Source organism: Doryrhamphus excisus, chromosome 21 (genome assembly GCF_030265055.1).
Source record: "Doryrhamphus excisus isolate RoL2022-K1 chromosome 21, RoL_Dexc_1.0, whole genome shotgun sequence".
NCBI lineage: Eukaryota > Metazoa > Chordata > Actinopteri > Syngnathiformes > Syngnathidae > Doryrhamphus > Doryrhamphus excisus.
The window spans coordinates 11,042,250-11,065,515 of NC_080486.1; the positions used below are offsets into that span (position 1 = coordinate 11,042,250).

At 45.3% G+C, this 23,266-nt stretch overlaps 1 protein-coding gene across 3 annotated transcripts; it reads right to left on the reverse strand.

Annotated features, from left to right (window-relative positions):
- Nucleotides 1-1,428: 1,428 nt before the first annotated feature.
- On the reverse strand, nt 1,429-19,537 carry slc4a2b (solute carrier family 4 member 2b). Of its 3 annotated transcripts, XM_058060750.1 has the most exons (24): nt 18,283-19,537; nt 16,050-16,198; nt 12,224-12,386; nt 11,922-12,145; nt 11,597-11,700; nt 10,916-11,127; nt 9,793-9,929; nt 9,390-9,482; nt 8,966-9,146; nt 8,713-8,848; nt 8,105-8,294; nt 7,927-8,032; nt 7,670-7,854; nt 7,391-7,598; nt 7,113-7,319; nt 6,903-7,051; nt 5,937-6,131; nt 5,392-5,640; nt 5,238-5,327; nt 4,973-5,139; nt 3,486-3,739; nt 3,240-3,409; nt 2,985-3,158; nt 1,429-2,895 (listed from the first exon to the last, which is right to left on the reverse strand). In XM_058060750.1, exons 2-24 carry the CDS (start codon nt 16,095-16,097, stop codon nt 2,815-2,817), a joined length of 3,723 nt encoding a protein of 1,240 aa, XP_057916733.1. In that variant the 5' UTR covers nt 16,098-16,198; nt 18,283-19,537; the 3' UTR covers nt 1,429-2,814. The 3 variants fall into 3 exon arrangements, with proteins under 3 accessions (XP_057916733.1, XP_057916732.1, XP_057916731.1); XM_058060749.1 differs by lacking the exon at nt 9,390-9,482 and having other exon boundaries at nt 7,113-7,316; nt 18,283-19,533; XM_058060748.1 differs by lacking the exon at nt 9,390-9,482 and having other exon boundaries at nt 18,283-19,531.
- Between the last annotated feature and the right edge of the window lie 3,729 nt (nt 19,538-23,266).

Below are 23,266 nucleotides of genomic sequence, written 5' to 3' on the forward strand. Positions count from 1 at the left end.
GTTCCTGAATTGACACTCTGTTGCATCCTCTGTTCCTTTTTGGCATCGGGTGGCTTTAAGGTAGAAGTTGTGGTAGATGTAGGCCACATTGAATTCAGCCTGAAGGAGAAGAACCGAGAGAGTCAACTCCAACACATCTTCATCATCTTTTGAAGGTCACAGGTCAACCGAGCAAGTCAAATACCTCCACGTTTGACTGTGTGACAGTCCTGAAGAAGAGAAAATGATTCTGGATCCCGGTGTGAGCGTTGAGCTTCTCCAGAGCCAAATCTACGCCTTTCTTGAGGGTTTCTGGAAGTTTAGTATAAGCCTCTTGTGCGTCAGCGGAGGTAGTATACAAAGATCCAGCACTCAGCAGCAGCAGCAGCAGCAGCGGGAAAGCAGCCATCTTTACTCTTGTTTCTGTCGCAGTCAGACCAAATAACGGACCACCCTCTATGTCGGGAACATCCTGCCCTCTTTTTTTTTTTTTTACCCCCCACAACACCCACACCTCCCCCCCAAAAAAACATACACACACAGGACACAGTCTGGAAGTGGAGGCCCAGACCATGTAGAATGCTGATATTTCAGTTTAAGCAGTAATTTCACTACACTATATGATTTCATATCATTTTAAAATTACATGTTTGTGTCAAATGATCATATAAAAATTAATAAAAGTGGGTTTCGCTCTTAAAAACATGAAATTTCATAACGTCAAATAGACTGCATGAACCACCTTTCATTGTAACTCTGAACTCTATTGCTATTATTCTGAGTTGAACTTACAAAACATGATGAAATTAAATTATAAGTAATTAAAATTAATTTGAAAACCTTTCTAAATATCCTCAACAAGCAAGCAAAGCGTGATACACTTGTATTTGCACGGCAAAATTAATTTTAATAACACAAAAGACCAGTGAGAAACAACGCTTCGCCGCTGCTACTACAATTCCCAGAATGCATTACGATGTGCTCTCGCGCAACCCGCCTGTGTCGGCGGGACTGTCACTAGTTAGCTTCTCACACAGCTCCTTAATAAAACATTTATTGGACAGTTTTACTGATAATTATCCAGGGCGCACATTTTATTGAATTTAATAACAGTAATTACAGCGAATTACAGTTTATGTTTGTTCTCTAAACAGCGTCGTCAGTTTGCTAGCTTACATGGCTAGTTCCGGAGTACGGCAGCCTTTGAGGGTCAAACAGTGTTTGCCGGGGTGATAATGCGTATATTTGGTTAAATAAACAGTATATGTTTCAGTTTAAACTCGGAATTTAAAATTAATATTATAAAACACAGATTTCCCGGTCTCCTGTGACCATTACGAAGAATAAAGATACTATCCTTGAACATGTTAAAGGATATGCTCCTATGAAAGCGACAATAATGACCAACGTCAGTGATACTGTCAGCATTTATTAAGACGCCATCCAGAATAAATAGAAAATAGCTTTTATTTGTCATCAATATTTGAACCGTTAAAATGTACAAGGGTACGTCAATAGCGGACTCTGTGTTCATCATCCTGACACCACACAGAGCACCTTCACGTCACCCACAGGTAACACAAGCAAACAAAAATAATCCCCTTCATCAGTGTATATGTGTGTGTGTGTGTGTACGTTCCATACAACAGCAGTAATGCCTCACATTGCGATAGATAAATAACAGCTATGAATTTATTGGATGCTTGAAGTTCATCACTTGCTGGTCCCCGCAGGCACTTGAGATTTTGTGCAAATTTGTCACAGCAAACCGGCACAAGATCACAAACATCGACACTTGAGAGTAACAGGACATTTGTTTTTTTTTTGTTTAAACACAGTCAAAGCTACCATGACACACACTCAAAAGAAAACACACACTTTTAAAGAGCCTTCCCTCTCGGTAATGCAATTTGAGATTGTCACCACACAGTCATTTCCTTGTGGTCGAGCGGGGTTGTTTTTATACAATGAGTCGCCAGTGATTCATGTCGGAATGTTAAATTTACACAAGGAGGCAAGGTTATAAGAGTTTGGCACTATAGCGACAAAAACGACATTTTTTTCCCTCCGCAAACAAACCAATTCTACATTAATCCTCTAAGTGTTTCATATATATATAACTCCATATATAACTGTTTTAAGTGTGGAAGAAAAAGACTACAAATAATTGAAGCAGGCAAGTATATCGCCCTCTGCTGGTTATTCTAGTAATCATCTCAGAAAAGAAGGCCGCGGTTAAAAAAAAAGACAGTTAGTCAGTCATAAAATAATAATTTATGACATATTTTAAACAATCACATTGAGTTACAGTCACTGATCTGATTTGGTGTCGTCACTAAAAAAAAAAAGTGCTACTACCTTCTTCAAAAGGCGGGTTAAGTAAAGTGAAAGGCTGTCAAAATAAGACAGAGCAAGGAGGAGGAGGATGGAAATCCTCTCAGTACATTTCTAGTTCCTTCATATAAGGCACTCGGTGAGCTTAAAAAAACAAAAAATTAACAGCAGTAAGAGTGAACATATAAAGGATGTATAATCCTGTATATTCATCACATATTCAATGTGAATCAGAGCAACGTTTCAGGGCTAAAAGAATCACTATGCAACTTGATTTAGCGTAATAGCGTTGTCAGGTCATGTGGAATCCCCCTGAAATACGACTTAATATGAATAATAAAAACATACAATACATAATGACTTGTGGTTCTTGAGAGAGGCCTTTTAGCGCCCTCTCTTGGCTGGTTTTGTCACTAATAAGTGATGCTCATGAGTAGGAGAAAGAGGAGTAGAGGGTCACATAGCTTTTTTTACGAGTCCAGGAGGAGTCCCATTGGTTGGCTACACGGGCATGTGCATCTCAGAGTACTCGTCGTGACACTCGCGCTCGTCGAACGTGGGTTCCGCGTCGTCGGCATCCAGCTGGGAGGAGAGAAGAAACGACAGTTCAGGAAGGAAAGCGTTTTACGGAAAGAAATGATGGGGGGGAGGGGGGGGGGCTATGCGCTCACACAAAGCATCTCCCGCCCGTTGAAGATACGCGGGAGCAGGAACATCTTGACGGGCACGGTGAGGATGAGCACGAAGGGGAAGGCCAGCGACGCCTGAGTGGACATGACGGCCCACAGCACGGCCAGACACACCACTTGGATGCAGGTGAACAGGTGCATGCGCAGGGTTCGCACCTAGGGGGGGTGTTCACCAAAAGGACGTTAGCGTCCTAACACAGCACCGTTACTCCAAAATGGCGTGTGTGGTTTTATCACCTTGCGGACATAGCTGTGGTCAGGGTGGTACTTTGGCGGCATGAGCAGCAGCATGATGCGCTCGGTCAGCTGAATGCCGTTGAGTGACATCACCCCCATGTACAGGAAGATACCAAACAGCACCGCCAGCGGGATCTGACGCAGGAGGTCCCCGATCACGATGGACAAGCCTGATGAGAGAAGACGGATCCTTCTTAACAAGGACGCCGGAACAAAGCCATCGGCAAGACGTGTAGCGACACCCACCAACCATGATGGACACCAGGAGCCCCGTCACCCTCTGCTCCTTCACCTCCTGGATGCGGGGCTTGTCTCCGGGGGCGACGGCCTTGCTCATGACGGTGAGGGCGTTGACGTGGGTCACCGAGCGCACGGTGGCGGCGGCCATCCACGGCAGGCCGAAGAGAGCCGAGGTGCCGCCCAGCACCACGATGAGGAGAAGGTCCAGATGGAAGCCGGAACCTTTCACCAGCATGCGCTCCTTTTTGCTCACGATCAGGCTGATGGGAGAAACACGGCAAAATGACAACACTGCTTGGAGTCGTTGACAGCTGTGGCTGTAGGCAACACCTTAGTAGTCGGCACCCAGCTGCTTCATCTACCTCTGCATGCGCTTTAAAATGTTGCTACTCTGCTTTCAGTGTGACACTCATGCGTGTTACGTATGGCGTATTGTTGTCTACAATGAAGTTTGCTCGTTACTGCTATTACAACATTGGTTCTGTTGCTCCTGTGTTGTGCAATATAATGTAACAAATGTGTTCCACAAGATGGGAGTCGCTCGTATTTAAAGTATCAGTATGTAAACTGGTCGGCGCCTTAATTGCTATTACAACATTGGTTCTGTTGCTGCTGTGTTGTGCAATATACTGTAACAAATGTGTTCCACAAGATGGGAGAAGCTTATATTTAAAGTATCAGTATGTAAAGGGGTCGGCGCCTTAATTGCGATTACAACATTGGTTCTGTTGCTGCTGTGTTGTCCAATATACTGCGCCTGTAAATAAATGAGAATCTGGTCCACAAGATGGCAGTAGTTTACCTTTGAAGTAAGAGCAGTCAGCATCCAGCAGCTTTATCTACCTCTGCATGTGCTTTAAAAGTTGATAATCAATTGTTGGAGTTAAAGTAATACGTACTGTTTCTTACAATGATCTTATTGGGGTGTATTAATGCTAGCTGAGCAGTTGGCGCCTTAATTGCTATTACAACATTGGTTCTGTTGCTGCCTTGTTGTCCAATATACTATGCCTGTAAATAAATGAGAATCTCGTCCACAAGATGGCAGTAGCTTACCTTTGAAGTTGGAGCAGTCAACACCCAGCACCTTAATATACCTCTGTATGCGCTTTAAAAAGCTGCTACTCAATTGTTGGTGTCAAAATCATGTGTACTGTTCCTAACAATGATCTTATTGGGGGGTATTAATGCTAGATGAGCAGTGGCGCCTTAATTGCTGTTACAACATTGGTTCTGTTGCTGCTGTGTTGTTCAATATACTGCGTATATAAATGTAAATAAATGAGAATCTGGTCCACAAGATGGCAGTAGCTTACCTTTGACGTAGGAGTAGCTTCATATACCTCTGCATGCGCTTTAAAAGGTTGCCACTTAGTTGTTGGTATGAACTTATTGGGGGATATGAATGCTAGCTGAGCAGTTTGCGCCTTAATTGCAGCTTTGTCTACCTCTGCGTGCGCTTCAAAACGTTGCTACTCAGCTCAGGGACTCACGTGGTGATCTGCGTCTCCATGAAGATGAGGATAAAAACCAGCAAGGCGGGTAAGCAGCAGGCAAACATCATCCAGATGGGGAACTCTCGCTCGGTTCCCAGCGGACTGATGATCCATCCCCGCTTGTCGGGTTTGGTCACTGAGAAACCGCTGGGAACGTTCAGTTTCTGGGTTCAAGGAAAAAAAAAAAACATGGATGTATGTGAAACTATGAAGCCCGTTTGGCTTGAAGGTGGCTGAAGGTGTCGAACATGGAGACTCTTACTTGTGTGTATGTGTCATCAATGCTGTAATCCACCAAGACCATAATGAGGATGGCAATCGGTACCCCGAAGTCCCCAATTACCCTGCGCAGCTTCAAAACCACAAATCAAGATCAGCTTTCAAGACCAAATGCGACAAATAAAAGATCTCCCTACCCGTCCGGGGAAGAAGGCGCTGTTCTTGAACTTGCGCAGGTAGAAGGCGATAAAAAAGGTCCCCGCCATGAGCACCAGCGAGAGCAGCGCCGTGTTGGGCTGGTCGGTCACGCCGGCCGTTGTCGTCTCGGGTACGCTGGTACTGCTTGGCAGAGCTGTGACGTTTACAACGGTGGCGTTCGCCGCGGTGTCGTTCAAGGGTACGAGCGGGTTCAAGGGGCAGCGCCTCAGCGGATGGTCCTGGAAAGTCTGCCCGGTGACAAAGACGCTTCATATAGTTTTGTTCATTTTTTTTATATCATCTTTATCGCTATTAGCTCCAATCACTGCTGGAAAAATGGACAAAAAAAATAAGCCGGGATAATAAATCCTCAAAATCTAACAAACATTCAAGTCCAATCAGTCAGTAAAGCTTTTAAGCTTCGCTGGTTAAAAAAACACACTAATTTCCACCCCGAGTTCTGACCCGTGTCCAAGAGATGAAGTCAACTCGGTTTAATATCAACGACGCCACCACAGCCAAACTTTTTTTTTTTTTTTTTTACCCTGCCGAGCTTCAGGAAGGTCTCGCAGATGAAGATGAGGGAGATGAGGAAGGAGAAGATCTCCTGCGTGAAGCGAGAGACGAAGCGCACCAGGAAGCTGCCCTCGAAGGCCACCGTGACGAGTACGATGACGATGAGCCAAAAGCCGATCCAGACGCGGCCCGTCAGGTACTCCATGTCGTTGGCTTTGCAGAACTGGGAACGAGACGTGCATCATTACAGGAAATGGAAGACAGAAAGTCCTCAACATTAGATGTGGGCTAATTGATCGAAACATCAATATTATTGATACCGGTACCTAAGGTATGTTAATTTTCATATTTTGTATGCCCCGTTTATCATGATTAATTAGTTCCAGACCAGTGAATTTCAGCTAACCTCTTTATAAATGAAATATTGTTGTAATTAGAGCAGAAAAAATTTACATTTTTTTTAACATTATTAGAGCCCTCTTGACTTGAAATAACACCCCTATAGTCACCTTTACACTCTTATTACTCAATGTAGTAGAGATAATCAGAGAATTTAAGACACAGTTAAAACTGTGTGGGGTTCAGAGTTGAGTTTTAGCAGCAACAGTAGCTTATGTTATGATGATGATTATTACGTTATTATTGTGTAATGTAAGCCTGTGGCTATGGCAATGAAGTCTGGTGCTTGTCTCGCCAACCAATTACTGACCCCTAGTGACCAGTGTAGAACACTACAAACTGGATACATTATTTTATTATTTTATTATTTTATTATTTTATTATTTTATTATTTTATTATTTTATTATTTTATTATTTTATTATTTTATTATTTTATTATTTTATTATTTTATTATTTTTATTTTATTATTTATGTATTATTATTTTATGTATTATTTATTATTATTTATTATTATTTATTATTATTTATTATTATTTATTATTATTGATAATGCCACTCTTATTTTAAGTTAAGAGTGCGTCATTTTTACTCACAGTGTAAAAGGCTTCTTCAAAAACCAAAAGGGGACCAGAGAAACCCACAACCAGAAGAGGCTGTGCTCCCAGCAGACAGAAGATGACGCCCTGCACCGCTGTCGACACGATGAGCTCCGACACGCCAATCAGACCATCCGTCTTCTCCCCTGAGAGTGAACACACATTTAACGTCACATGCTTTGCGGAACACGTTTTGCCGGCGCTCACCCAGGAGTCCTCCGAAGGTGATGGCTGGAGAGAGGGCGGCAAAGTAGATGAAGATGACGGCGGCCATGCACTGGCTGTTCAGGGCGTCTTTGAAGTCGCTGATGTACTTTGGGTAGCGGCGGCGTATGTCTCGTACAAGGCCGCCAAAGGGGCGCCCGGTGCGTTGTAAAGGGTCGTCTGACTTCTTGAAAGGGGCGATGAGGGCTTCTGGGTGACAGGAGGACACATGGTTACATCTGAAGTCACAGCACACAGCGTCAGTGATAATCCATGCTAACCCTTTTCCTCCAGGCTCTTGGGTTCCTCGGCTAGCTTGCCCTCCTCCCTCTTGCGCATCATCTCTCGCTGGAAACGAGCGACAGAACGCAGGAGCTCGTCCCCGCCCATTTCTGATGGTGGCAACACAATACTGCAGTCCAGGAAGCTGTTGATGGCGTTCAGGAGATCCTGTCTGTCGTCCGCCAGGTAGGCTGCCTCGTGGAATTGCTGTATGAACAAGATAGAGAAGTTTTCCACAGGATGTGGCCACTGTGGAAAAAAAAAAACTGTGTCCACACCTTGTCTGACATGAGTGTGGATATGGAGCGTCCAATTTGGTGGTAATCCATGCTGGTGGTGGCGGGCCCCAGAAGCACAAACAGGAAGCGGACCGGCACGGGCACCTCCAGGACCGACTCCAGCTCCACAGCCTCCTGCAGCCGCACAAACGCCATAGTGGGCTGCTCCAGGAAGTCCACGCTACCTGGGAAACGGCAAAGCAAGAGCTGGTGTTACAGATGCTTCAAGAGCACTTCCTGTTTTTGATATGACTCACCCACGAGGACAACAGTGGCTTCTGCGTTTTCCGGAATCTTCTCCAGGAGCTTGAGTTCATGTTTGGACTTGGACTTGTGCATGCCCGACACGATGCTTGGCTCCTTCTGTTAGGGAGCGACACAGAAGGTCGACTTTGTAGAAAACGAAATAACAAAATGTCCCCCTTTCCGACATACCTGCAAGTCGTTCCTCTCCATGTCGATCCATGTGTCCGCGTCCCCGCCGCCCATGAGAGGGTTGGTGACGGACGGCTCAGTTTGATGGGCGTGGTTGGTGTTGTGGTGGTGGCTCATGAGGCTGCCCAGGCTGGCGGCCGAGATGTTCCTTGGGAAGGGGGTGCTGTGTTCCTTGTCGTCGCTCGGGTGGCTGCGGTGGGCGGGGAGAGGCGGAGAGAGAGGGGGTGAGCAGGAGGAAGAGCGGGCGTGAAAGAAGAACTTCAACAGTTTTCCACATATGGACGAGCCACCATTGAACCTCACTGAGAATGAAGATACGCAGTGCGCTTGAACGGCTCATCAGCAAAGGGCACGCAGTGACACATGGACTAGTTTCGACCGTATGATAACCAAATCATCTAAAACTGAATGAAAACCAAGGTTCCACTGTATTCTTACACAAACAGCCACTCTGGTGTTTTCCCATGATGCACCTCACCACCCATATCTGTTCCTTAACTTGTTTCTGTCTTGGAGCAAAAAAATGTTTAATCTTTGAGGAATTTGGGGGCGGCGGGGGCTGGGGAGGAAATGACCCCAGCAGGGTCCCTGATGTGATTTGCAGTCACCTGTGCTTGAGCAGCAGGGCCCTCAGGACGTTTGCCCGGTCGTCTGCTTTGATCTGGTCAGAAATGATCATCTTCTCCACCACCTGGTGGGCGATGCCAGGGAGGGTCTTCTGGTCCAGGTCCAGGAGCACGGCACCTGCACACACACACACACACACACACACACACACATCAGTCATGACTGTGTTTTTTCTCCCAAGATGATAACAACAAAGTTTATTGAGTGCTGGTTCTTCTACTGCTAAAAACAAACCGTGCGAGATGGTTTTGCGGAGCTCCAGCAGACTACGGAAGGACAGCGAGGCCACGTGCGGCTTCCCCCAGCGGTCCGTCTCCTCCTCCACGTCCTCCTCAAACTTGATCCACCGGGCCGTCTCCTTCCACTGCATCTCCTGGTTCTTGTCCATGGTCAGCTCGTTCAACTCCACGAACACCTGAGCGGAGAAGCCCACAAATGACGCAAAATGAAACTAACATGCTGATTCATTAAATATGTGTAAATATGCTCGTTTGTCCATATAAACATTAAACCATGCTCAGTGGGGGCATCGGTGAGAGAAACACACACACACAAAAATAATAAGATTCGTTAAAAGGCTTATCACTCAAACAACGTCAGTGTCTTTGGTCTTGGTCTGTACCGCATGCCTGTCAAATCACGCTCAACCCGGCCTCACCTTCTTGTACCTTACGGGCACTTGGCCGGTGCCCATGTCCAACAGGACGCCTTCGGGCCGTGAGGCAGAGCGGTAAAGAACCACAGGTACCGGCTGGAGAAGCGAGACGGGGCAGGAGAGGACTGAAAGGCTGACACGGTGGCCTCAAACGTCTACTCGACGGGCGTTCACGTATGAGAATATGTGTGTGTGTGTGTGGCTTAATAAAACATAGCACAACGACAGTGTCTGGTTACCTAAGCCTCCCCTTGTTTCCTCCTTCATTTATCTTTTATCAGTCACCCACCCAACCTTGAACTCCCCTTTTAGAGATCATAATTGGTCAGAGTGAAACGAATAGGAAATTAAAAATGCCCGCTTTTGTGTATAATAGTAGAGTATATACAACAAAGTGGTTCCTCACCTCGTGTGGGGTGCGGTCCTGCTTGCGGCTGCGAGTGGTGGACTCCTTGTGGTCCTTGCCGATGTGCACCACTTGACCCTTAGTGCTCTTTCTGACCAGGTGTCTGCGGACGCCGGGGACATCTTCGAAGCGGTGACCTAGTGGATGGAGAGGAGAAGTTGGTGACAATTTTTTTTTTGGGGTTCCCTGACGTTTTGCTGGCTAAGAGAGAATCTCTGCCGGTCTTACCTGCGTCCGGGTTGCTATGTCCTATGTAACAAAGTGTGATGCTTCTGATTCTGTTCTGCATCGACTCATCTAAGACCCGTCTGTCGTCCTTCACGTGAGACGTCATTGGACTGAGAAGGTCCAAAGTAAGGCAGCGCCATGATACGACGACTTACGCCTGGCAGGCGCCGGCTGCTCTTGAAGGGGAGAAGGGCGGGCACAAACAGGTGTGTACGACACACGCACCTTTTGGACCAATCGCGAAATAGTCGGAATTTCTTGACCGGCGCCTGACCCCACCCCTCTCCATGCGGGACTTCAGAGTCGATCAGTGCGTAGTGGTGTTAATTGGCCCGAGTGGAACAAAAGGGGAAGAGCGGCGATCTAATAATTCCTATTGTTGACCAGCAGCCAGGCACGGAGCCCCTTTCCCAGGATGATTTACAGTGGCGGAGCGGGTGGGGATGAACCTGCTGGGAGGCTGGACTCTTGTGTCACTAAGCCCCGTAATGACCGCACATCCAAACCTCCAGGCGGAGTCTCTTTTTTTTTTCCGACTTTGTTCCACTAATTAATCAGGGGTGGTGAACCTTGTGTCCGGGCCGGACAATTAACCACCGTGCTGGCTCGGGCTCCCATCCAGAGGCCTCAGCTGACAGCGGGAAGGGCTAATTTAATAACAAAGGGGGGGATTGCATGTCACATCCTCTGATAAGCTGCTGCCCCCTGCTGAGGGGTCGCCTCCCACACGTACATCACCCCCCCTGCCGCCTCAGTGAAGTGAACACACACTGGGCACGTCGCCCACCGCTGACTAGAAACCTGACTTGGTTGTGTTTACTACTTATTACATGTATTTTTACATTTAATACAGAGCAGTGGTTGAATTGTGAACATACGAGTTCAAATGTCTCACTCTTAATGCCATCCAGGTCGGCGGAGGCGAGCGTCTGAGCCTCGCTCTCGTCCGTGGGGATGCGCTGGTACTTGGCCTGCTCGGCGCCAGTCATGTTCCCCGTGCGGCGTCGCTCCTGCAGGTCGTAGTTGCGGCCGGTGGAGGACAGCCGGGCTAGCAGCGGGTGGTCCGACGGAGGACAGTGGACGGCGGAGTCCAATAACTCTGGCTTGCTATCATGGAGTAAAATGAGAAAATGGAAGTTCATCCCAGATTTAATATGTTTCATAATGCATATTTCTAAGTATTCTAAAAACCAAAACATGAACAGATTTGGAAAAGCCAAGTCAAGACATCCCTGATACCCACTTAATGAACTCTCCGTCCCAAAGCTACGGTATCAACTACCTATCAGGATGTTTCATCAAAAACCGGGTCCCAGCGAGCGCTGTGTGTTCTTTCTGCTTCATCCCCGGCGCAGACTCGGTACAGTACAAAAGATGCGAGAGCGTAAATGTCATAGGTGGAGCCTTGGCGCTGCTGAGGTGTGCTGCGTCGTCTATAGCGACAGCTGATATATGGGATTACCAGGGTCCATCACGTCAGCCGGCCCAGCAGGCCCACTGGATGCCGGAGACATGGCAACGTGTGTGCTTTGCCAAGCTAAAAAAAATTAAAAAAAATAAAAGAAGCTATAGTTACTCTGTGGATGTGGCATCGTCGTGGTTCGATCCCACGCCGGACATGGGAACGAGGTGTATCTCTCGAACCGGGCTGCCTAGATGGTCGTCATCGGACAGGAAGAACTGTGGACGTGATCACATTAAAGTACCTTAGCATCCATTTAAATCTGGTCTACTTTGGTGTACTGTATCGTCATCATCATACACTCAACCCGAGAGCCGCTGATGAATAATTGAGACGCTACTAAAATATTAATAAATGGAAATTATGCAGGCATCACTTCATGGTTGTATTCCCGTACATGCAAATGAGCTGTTTGATGCCAACTCATCCCCGCGATTACCTCCACATCTTTGACCCTCACAGCCTCAGAGGGGGCGGCGCCCGTCTCCACTTCCTCCTCCTCTTCCTCTTCATCTTCCCCCTCCTCGAAGGGCCCGCCGATGGAGCCATGCCCGCTTCGCTGATCCTTGTCCTTCCTTTTCTTCTTGCTGCCCTTCTTGCGGCGCCCCTCTTGTGGCAACTTGGACAGAGGTCGATGGATGTGATGGGAGGAGTGACGGTGGTCTGTGGAACGCAGTTTAGGTTTGAGAAAAGGGTCGTATTTACGTCCCGAGTGAGGGTACAGAGAGGGCGCTCGCTTACATTCAATGTCCTCCTCGTGGTAGTTGTGGTGCTGCTCGTCCGGCACCGCCGCCGATGGGCTGAGGATCTGCTGGAAACGCTGCACGCCCAACGCTCTGTTCAGGTCGCCGTCGTCCTCCTCCTCCTCTGGATGCGCGGCCCTGAGCGAAGACGGCGCCTCCGGCTGCAACAGGTTTACATTTTCAGTAGTAAGAAACATCCAATATATTTTACATATAGACAGATTCAATAAGAGTTCAGTAAGTGAGTTCAGCAAACGAACACCAGGGGGAGCTGTAGTGCATAAAAGACACTCCCTCTTTCAAATTGTACACAATGACCATGTGCTGGGTTCCCTTTTTTGTTTTTCCACACCCAGGTGTGATGGGGATCATGTGGGTCATAACAGATCGTTTTTCTGGCGCCCTGCTGCACCCAACGCCCCAGCTGGGGTTGTCGGGATCAAGTGCTGTGGATCCACCGCCAGGGCTCACAATTGTTGCGGTGCTGACTACCGGTCAGGTGTGTGCCTTCCTGGGCCGGACCCTTCATGGGGTCCTGGGTCAGATGATGGTTCTCAGCACAAACAAACATACTCGTGGGGTATTTGTTTTCTTCTCTGCTGCAGTATTTCTACGGAGGGGAAGTGTACTTATGGGATATACGCTAAGTTGAAAACATTTAGTTAGAAGTTAGAAGCAGGGGTGTCCAAAGTGCGGCCTGGGACCAGTGTGAAATACTATTAGGGGTAAATATCTCCCATGAGTCCCAGCGGTGCCCACAGTGTGTTTTAACATGCCACACACTGGTGAGAGAACACCTGACTGACTCTTTGTAAGCCGGAGTAACTTTTTCTTGTCCAGCGTATCAAAGTGTTTCTCATATTCCAAGTTTAATAAGTCAACCACAAAGACCAGTTAAGAATGTGTCACAGCAGTAAGATATTTCCTGCACGGGACGTCCCGAACTGTGGCTTATATAGCTTTAAAAAAAACGACTCAAATAGAAAAGCAAAGCCCTCGTTGTTATCGTGGTTTCACAGTCAATCCCCAGCGATGGGAGAGAAGTGCGAGGGATTCCCATGGAGGTGAGACAATTTTCCACCGCTTGTAAAGCGCCAAAACAAGCCGTAGTGGAGGGGAGTGGGGTGGGGGGTTGAAAACAAACAACATCAACACGATGACGATTGCTTAACCTTCAATAACCGGTAGAAGCGATGGAATCAAAACAAAGGCGACGTGAGCATATGAAGGCTGCGGAGGAGATTATGAGGGAGGTTGGTTTAAATCCTACAAAGTCAGCACTTCAAGAGGGGTGGGGTGGGGGGGGGCTGTTGCAATAATCACGTCATACCATGTGGCCGATGAGTGTTGCTGCATATTTGTATGGGGATTGTCACTTTTTTTCAGTAAGACTCAAATACAGTGTGAAAGTATTCTACTTATCAATAAAATAAGTGCAGAAAAATGACCAGAACGATATTCCGGAGAGGAATATCGTTGAAAAAAATGAATCTACACAAGCCAGGATCAATACTGACCACTGACCTTTTGTCAAAAAAGCGGCCAGAGGGAGTAAATGACCACACTGCTGTGTGGCTAAAATTGATCATTTAACCGAGTCAGCCAACAGCCCATGAAGTCCTTCCTTCCTTTAGGGAAAAAAAATAGCTGAAAAATTCCGAACCTAACACAGCAGGGACGAGATGAAACACTAAACTCACCTTAAAAGAGTAGAGATAGTCCATGGAGTCAAGTGTGGGAGTGCTGCTGCTTCTTAAAAAAACAGCCTGATTGCTATAGCTGTAACACTAAAGAGATATTTCAGGGTCAACTGCTTCCCATTCCAGTTAGCCTCGGTCACATGACCGTGGCGGCCGTTCTTCAGGGGGAAAAAAAATGACTCAAATGTTTCATATAGCTAAAAACGGTGTCATCACAACACTCCCTCTCCAGTTGTTACGGATGTAATAATTAACTCTGCTGGAGTTAGGCGAACGACCAATAAGGACGGAGCAACTGTCACAGTGCAAACAGGATTTTTTTTTTCCCCCCCTTATCTTTAGTGAGCTTCTTGACCGCCACACTTCCTGCCCGCAAGTGTGACACACTCGGCTTTGATGGAACTGTATGTGTGGATTTTATGGCACGGTGTCTGCATTATTTACTGTAAATGTAGTATCCTGTCCGTATCGGTCAACATTGCACATTCAATGTAAAATTGAATTGGTGTGCTTTATTGCCGCCATCATCAACCTAATTATTCAGATAAAAGGGCTATTATTTCACCATTGTGGCTTCTGTTGTATTTATTCGCGGGGGTCACAGACAGGTCAAGTAGGTGTGGCCTCCGCACGAGTCCTTCACGCTCCGTTAGTTCACCGCGTCGGCTCCGCTCGTGAATGCTCGACATTCTGCGCCGTAACTCCCGGAGTTCTATTTCTAACCTCAATCATGTTGTTTATGTGCAGAGAGGGGGGGGGGGCTCCCCCTTTTTAACCAGACACCCTGCAGGTAACAATGCATCGTCGCGACTTCTGGACAGGAAAAGGCTGAGAAAAAAAAAATCTGCAAGGCTGAGGGAAAGCAGGAATTTCCAAATGTTTTGCTACAGTGTAGACATCTACAAGGACAGGAGGGACATACGTGAAAAAAAAATGGAACAGAATGCAATAAACTATTTCCTCTGTCATAACACAGTGAGGCCTCCCTTAGATTTGATGACCTCAAGCAAAAAAAAAATGATGAGCTTGGATGAGAAAAGCGGGTAAAAGGTCAGACAGCAGCCATTATGCTACAATTCCTTGAATGCCACGAGTATACATTAACATTCCCGCAAGGCACAAAAGCATGAGGATGATACCGCTAACCGTGCCATGGGAAGAAATTTCCTTTAACCTGAACAAGCGATATGTTCTACTTGGGCATCTTAATCATGCTGAGATCAACATGTGGAGGACCTCTCCACGCAGGAGAGGAATGCTGCTTGGTTTGGCCAAGCGCCAGCGGCGCTCCAAGCTAGGACAGTCTCGTCCCAGCGGGCGGCTGTAATGCAATTTGTGTTTGCGCTAGTCTGGTCCGACATTATTTGTGCGTCCAAGAGGTTGTGACCCCTTTGTGTCATTCAAAAGAGCCATGCCATACTTATGAACATGGCTAAAATGCTAACAGCTGGCATGCCATAGAACAGCGCTAAGTGTTGAAAGCTAACGTTACTATGTTAGCATTGCTAGCATGCTAATGTTAGCATACTAGCATTTTTTGCTATTTTTATGGGTAGAAATGTATATACACACATGCAAGGTGTTAGCATGCTAACAATAGCATATTAGCATAGTAACATTTTTAGCCGTGTTCATGGGGAGACGCTCTTACGTTAGGCATTACTATGCTAATGTTAGCATGTCAACATTGCTAGCATGCTAATGAACTCTAAGCATGATAACAGTAGCATAGTAGAATTTGTCGCCGCGTTACAATGTCAACATTGCTCGTTTCATGGTCAATGCATCTACATATGTAGATAAAATAAATGTAGGACTAATCTTTATGGCGTGAATCACAATATGGGGGCAACTATGGCGCTCGGCAGAGGTCTGTGCTCTCGGAGTGCTGCTCGGAGCTTAAACTTATGCACTTTAATATGACGATAGTGGCTAAAATGCTAACAGTTAGAAAGCCACCACCGAGCAAGACAGGTAGCACTATGAATGGAAAGTGCCAAAGCAGTTTTTGAGTGATTTTACATCACGCCGTGTACTTTTGGTCTATACAATTTCGAAGTTTTGTCGGTGCAAAGGCTCATAACACGTCTGTGTCTGTCACTTTGTCTGAAGGTATTTACTGACCGACGGCACGGCATCCCTAATCTGCTTTGGAGTGCTGGGGTTGCTCATGGCTCCGCACAGGACGGGCTCTGGGAAGCTGCTCGGGATCGGGTGCGGCGTTAGCCCTTCTCTTTCTCGCTGGGACTCAGGCAACTTTTGGGCAGCATAACCTGGAGGGACAGATATTGACAGTAGCATCTTTAGACTCAGTGATATACTTGGGACACCATTTCAGGAGAAGACATGCTACAACTACTGTATAAAGACTCCAAACCCAATGTATAATGTGTAACCCGCCTGCTAACCTTTTGTCCCCTATAATCTTATGTATAATTATATGGACGTGTGCGTCTCCAGCCATGCAATAAGCCGTGCAACTTCATTTCAATATGGTTAAACAGTCTCTCGACAAAAAGATTCATTGGAAAGAATGCTACTTAGGCACTTAGGACAGCGTAAAATATACACATGGCATAGTGCCATAGGGCTACACTAAGCTATAGTGTATACTGTACCCATTGAGTTAGCACTACCCTTCTATTATTAGTCATCCCCCATTAACCAGGAAGTAACAAACCAACAAATGAAAAGTTGGCTTGCTCTCTTAAAGAGAGAACACACACATGTTTTTTTTTTTTTATGATTCCGACAGGAACGTCTTCCTCGTCGCCACCCAAGGCTATTATCCGTTATCCAGATAAGTGCTTGATAAGGTCGTACTACTGTGTAAGAAGACCGTTTGATAAGCGCCGGCGTGTGCTTCGGCTATCTGCCGCCAGCCTTCGATTCATACTAGCGGGGGAGTGAGACATCTGTTACCATCTTTTTACCGATGCCAGCAACTCATACAGTGGTGTGTACATAAATAAATTAACCGTACAGATGGTTCTCCACCGGGTTAGGAGACTCAAACGTAAAAGTGATTCCGGAGGACGTCGGCGACACTATTTGAGACGAGCTTGGGGTACATGCCATTCTGAATGATGGCGGAGATATAAATAGTAGAGGGAGCGACACTACTGTATATTGTTTACCGCCATGTGCTGCCGCTCCCGACCGTGATGTCTGACAGCTGCTGTCAAATAAATGATGATAAAGACGCCCATGCTGATCGACCTTGCTGACAACCGTTTTTACGTCGCCTATTAATCGGGTTTCATTTAAAAAAAAATAATAAAATACTATGCGAAAAAAGTCTTCCATGTCATAACGGTGATAACAGAGGCACTGACTGTGCTGGAAGTGATATTTTCTCAGTAAACGTACACCCCGCCGGTGTGGACGAGGCAGGGCTAGCTCCACAGGGATAAAGTTACAGCACACTGGGATGTGCAGCGTGAACTATGGGAACCGGACCACCTCCTAACTTCTAATAATTGTGCATTGTGGACTTCAAATGGGCATGAATTAAAAAAAAAAAAAAAAGGAAGTGCAGGCCCTCCTCATGCAACAGCTGACTCTGCCAAAAACGGATGAATGCTGAGTGTGCAACAGGAAGTGAGGAAGTCCGTCGTGTCCACTCAGAGTCATCCTGAAATCCCTGTGCCTCGTCTGAAAGAGGACCATGAGGAATTTGTTCCCCGACTTAGTCACTGTGACACATCTGCGCGCACGTGGCTTGGGGAAAACTTGTCCCCCCTTTGGAGGAAGTACTTGTGAAAACAGGAAGACGTTCGCAGCTGCTAGGAGACACGGTGAAAACGTCTTCAACCGGGTCGGCGAATGCTTTAAAAAACGCTGTGACTCTCGGGAGGGTAATTCAATTTGCCGCAGCGTGACACCACCGTCGGCGACTCTTCCTATAGACATAAGGGGAACCAATCAGGGTCATGGCATAGTCTAGTCCAGTTATGTATATCTACTACCCATTGGTCGATGGATGTCGCCTGGGTGGTCGAAACTATACCCAATAAAAACATCACATGGCTTTTCAATGACAAAAAGGAGTTAAATATTGATCACTTCCAAACCTGTGGCAGGGAAGCAAAGTGTTAAAATGCGGCCCGGTGTACGAATCCGGCTCCAGTTTTTTCCTGATTGTGTTGTTCTATCAGGAGGAGGTACATTGTGGCCTCCGTGTTTTATCTGGAGAAACACCCTCAAAGACAATGATACAAAATTTTCTTCCTAGAACTGAGTGTATTTTGTTTGAGGCCACTTACATGTGAAAATATTTTTAAAAAAGACCTAATAGGGCATCAACTATAAATAATAATAATAAATAATACACTAATCATGGGTGAAGACTCCCTACCTTGATTTGCTTACTGCAGAGAAGCCAGCGCAGACATGGTGGTAGTAGTGCAGCCGTGATCTCTGCAGGCAGGAGCGAGCCCCTTCTGGTCAGAGTGTAGGGACGAATGCAAACACAAGAGAGAGAGAAAGAGAGAGAAAGAGAGAGAGAGAAAGAGTGAGATAGAGAAGATGTGCAGCGAGTGACGTCCAGCCTCTCGGACCGACGTGCGTCCACTGATAGCGGCCGCCTTCATCCGCTGGATTAAGTTTCCTCCTGGAAGCCTGCTGACAAGTAGCCATGTGACTGCAGGGCCCATTCAACACTGACTCTCACACACACACACACACACACACACACACACACACACAAACACACACCTCAGCCTCAAAAGTGGTCAGTCCTCCTGATGATTCATATTTGAGTCTGTTTTAAACATAATGCCACTTTAACAAGTTTTATTTCAACTGATGTTTACACTGAAAAGTGCTAATATTTCAAACATAAAGGGATTTTCTAAAAAAAAAAAAATTAACCAAATCTGGCACTTTTGTGTTTAAGAAATACATAAATAAAACAATGCTTTATGTACTGGTTGAGTTAAAACTGGCTTCCCAGCATGCCTTGTGGCACTTCTTTTGTGAAAGGTCGCTAAAATTACACATTTGGAATTAAGTCATTTGCTCCCAAAGACATATTTATACGTGTTTTTTGCAAGATGATGCAGTTTTAAGCCCTTCTGTTCATTTTTTTAATTGTTTACATTTTTAATATATCTAGAATATTTCTAATATAATACAATATACAGTCAGCATTTGTTTGTAGTGGTTAATTGGTTCCTGATCCGGCAATAACATTTTTGCAATATAAGTTTTTGCATATTTGCAAATTTCCATAGTTACGACTTTCTATATTAAATTTTTAATATTAGAGCCTTATAGACATTAAATAACATGCCCATAGTCAACTTTGCAGTCCTATTATTCATAGTTTACAACACACGGTGCAACTCTTATGCCTCAAATTTGTCAACGCAAATAGACAAAAACCTACCACTTCCACACAAAATGGGAGGAGACCATTTTCCCCTATTCTATCATGTCAGACATGCCATGGTCGACTTCTAACGTGATGTCACATGTCTGTCTAGGAAGCATAGACCACACTGGCAGAAAACGATGCTGTCAAGTTGACCCAGGGGGGCGTTAGCGAGTGCTACGCTCAAATAATTGGCAGTTATTATAATAAGTCAGACAAAATACACACTGGCATGCCTTTTGTCACGTCAAAACAAAAACATAGCCATTACACAACGACCCCCCCCCCCCCACACCACCCCCCAAAGTCACAAAAGCCGTCGGATTAATGGCGTTAAAATGTTGAACAAAGAAAGTCCTGTGATCTAAACAAGTTGTTCCCCCTTTGCCAAATCATCAAGCCCTGACATTCCACATCAGCTTATACGAGCCTTGGGGGCTAAAGGAATATCCAAACCCTGGAGGAGGTTCTGTGTGTGTACGAGATGGATTTGTTTGTCCCCGAGGACGAGGGCTCACTGCGGAGTCACATGAATGTCTTACAGGGCGCACCCACACACACACACACACACACAGTGGGCTAAAAATGAAGTCCAAGTCTGGGGCTTTCCTCCATCCCGACAGGTTGCTGAAAATAGCCTCATGCAAGTGACTCAATGGTGGAAAAGGTGTGACCTAGTGGCCGTGTGGTCTTAACCTGTCCCAGTGTCCCACTCCGCATTTGTCACCAACCTAAGTGGTTCGTGTCCCAACATATTTTCCTCCAAAAACTCACAAATCCCCCTTGTGTGACCCACTGGTGTACAGTATGTAATGATGACAGCGCTCGCTTTAAATAGCCCCCCTGTGGTCTATGCCGCTTGATAACTCGACTAAGTGTTCGGTCCGGGTCCGGCACATCTTGTTGGAACGCGTCCACTAACAGCTGCACTCGCTCAATGTTTGGCCGTCTTTGTTTGGCCCGCGGTACCATCACTAGGCTGGGATTGGCAGCGTCCGTGCTTAGGGCTAAGACGGCACCTGTCTGGGGGTGCAGAGGGATTTAAGGACTCCGGAGACATGGATGCTAACATAACGACAAATATAAATGCTGACTCATTGTTGTTTTCACCAGAAAAGGAAAAGCACCGAGTAGAAATAGAGGAGTCTTTCCGCACATACAACAAAGTAACCAAAGTTGTGATTTATTTGGGGTCAATAATTCAAGAATTCCACATCACGTCCTAATAGCCGACCGCGAATCAATAGCTCCTATCATAGGCGTTATTCATACTGCTTTGATTATTACTTCCCAATTGAAGTCAACAATACGGCCTTTTGTGCAGCGTAGCACTCGTACACTCGTCACAGCGAGGCTGCTCGGGTTGCAGCGACTGTACACAAGGTGAGTGTTCTCACAGTCGGTGTGGTTGTTATGGCGAGTAATACATAATTGCATTTACACTTGTGAGAAAATCAGACATAGAAGGCTCCCGCTAACTCCCCCAAAAAGAAAAAGGCTTAAATCTCATCCCAATGTCAAATGAAAGAAGACGTTCCCAGAGTGCATCCCGGGGGCTTTTTTTTTTTTTGCCTCGCAGCACATCGGAATATCATTTTTAGAAAATATATTATATAATAGATATATTTTTTAACATTTTTTACTGTTTTTTTTTATACAGACAAGGCAGTGTATCCACTACAAACATAGAAATTATGCCAAACCAAAAACATAAACAACTAGCTTAAATGAAAATGTACATATTTCATTATTTCTTCTTGACTGTAGTGTTTCATAATATATCAAATTCATCATTTTTATGGTTTCATATCATTTGCACCCTAAATTACAGCCTTTGATTTTTATGGAAGTGACTTCTGGTGGAAAAATATTAGACACCCCAGTCCTAAAGGCTCTTTGGACATCACTTAGGGGAAAACAACAAAGCAAATCAGACAATTATTCACTTTACAATCGCCATATAAAAGCTTATTCCTGGTTTGATTTAGATTTGATATGGATTTATATGTTTACACACCAAATCCTATGAGGTTTATCAGGTCAAACGAACACACACACACAAATAACTCGCATAATCAAACATCTTCCCCCCCTGCGTGGTTTTGTTTTCTTGCATGAACAAGCAATTTCCTGCAGGAATGCACAGATATTCACTCCACTTGGGACAAATCCGTTCACACGGTGTGTGTTTGACAAGACTGCACCGAGCCCAAAAGAAACACATAGAAGCCGATCACCAAGATAAGACCTGGTTTGAATGAGGCATTCAAAGGCGGTCCAAGGCTTGAAGGTCAGGCGCTTCATTGTGATTCCGCTGTGCTCCTACGTCTTATTCAATGCAGTCTACACTTGACTGCTAAAGTCACCTTATGGGCGCATGAGTCAGCAAAACCAGACATCCGGTCCTCAGCTGCATCCTGACATCTTTTTGGTCATGTGACTTCATTTGTGCCTCCCTGCTGAATTTTGACACTATTGATTAATGTTGGGAACGTTCTTTTCTGAGTCATGCTGACTTTGTAAGGTTGGTGGTTACATTATTTTAGTGCTGTGACAATCCACGACACAGTTAAACTGAAAAATAGCAGTTCATCACGTTAGTATCAATGCGATATTGATACTACACGAGTATCGATATTTGTATCCATCAGCCCACTTTGAGTTTGAGCAATGAATTAAATAAACACTCTTCTTGTTTGCCTCTTTCCATCACATAAACGTAAAACTTAAATTGCTATTAATAATAATAATAATAATAATTGACGACGGCTATCTTATAGCATTATAGCTAACTGGTCAATGGCTAGCTTATTGAGGATGTTATGACACTTATACCATAATATTCCCATGAAAAAGAAACTCTACCCGCCTCAAGCCATTACAATATAACAATAACATTAATGGACATAAAGGCTTGTGGACTTTATCAAGTATTAAAAAGCCAAAAATCCAAGCGAAGTCATCCATTGTGAGTGTATGTGTGTGTGCGCGTGTGGGCAGTCAAGTGTCAACACTGGTCCCCTCGAGTGGGAAAATAACTTAATCCACATGGTGCTCCACGGAATTGTAGCATAAAGTCAGTTTACGAGTGTCAACAAAACAAAAAGCCTGATAAATTAAAACCACTACGGTTAAATAACCCAGTACAATAACAGGGATGTCCACGGCGTCACCTGGTACTCACCTCAAACTCTCGCCGCTGGATGACTTGGCTCAACCGGTGTCAAACAAGCGCTATAAAGTACACTCTGCTTCCGGTCAGTGGGTAAAAATTAAAAGTCTTAACTCAAGGGTGTGTGGATGTGAGCCGTGTAAATAATGTAAATTCTTGATATCAATCGTAAATACTAATCATGGAGTGATGAAGAGACCATAATTTACAGCACTAAAATCTTACAAGAATATATTTTTTTTCTTTTGAATGCTTTGTTTTGAAAATATCACTCCCAATTGCGGTTATGCTTTGGTGGTTTCGGCAACTTTATCCCTGGTTTATCTGAGTGCTGCACTACATGCGCATGCGTAAAGGATGCTTCATAATTCTGAAGATTTGAGGGAGGGGCCGGTACCGTTGGATGATGCTATGACCTTCACATTAAATAGAAAACCTTATTAAATATTACCTAATGGATAGCTACGACATTAGTTCAGATAGTGTAACATTGTTTGTCTTATGATTTGATGAAGATTAAGATTATCCATAGTTATATATGAAATAATCAATTAGACATTAACACTCATGCAATAAATCAAACACGGTTTATTTAGATCATGTTCAAATATTTACAAGCACCGAGATCAAATCGTGGCTAGTGGTTAACCACGGCATTGGCCACCACCAGGGGGCGCTACACCCGTGGCTAACCATTCAAATAGTGCACTCAGCCACCTCCGTTTAACTTGTATTGATATTTACTTTATTATATTACTTCACTTATGCTGTAATTCCATTCTGATTTTATTTATA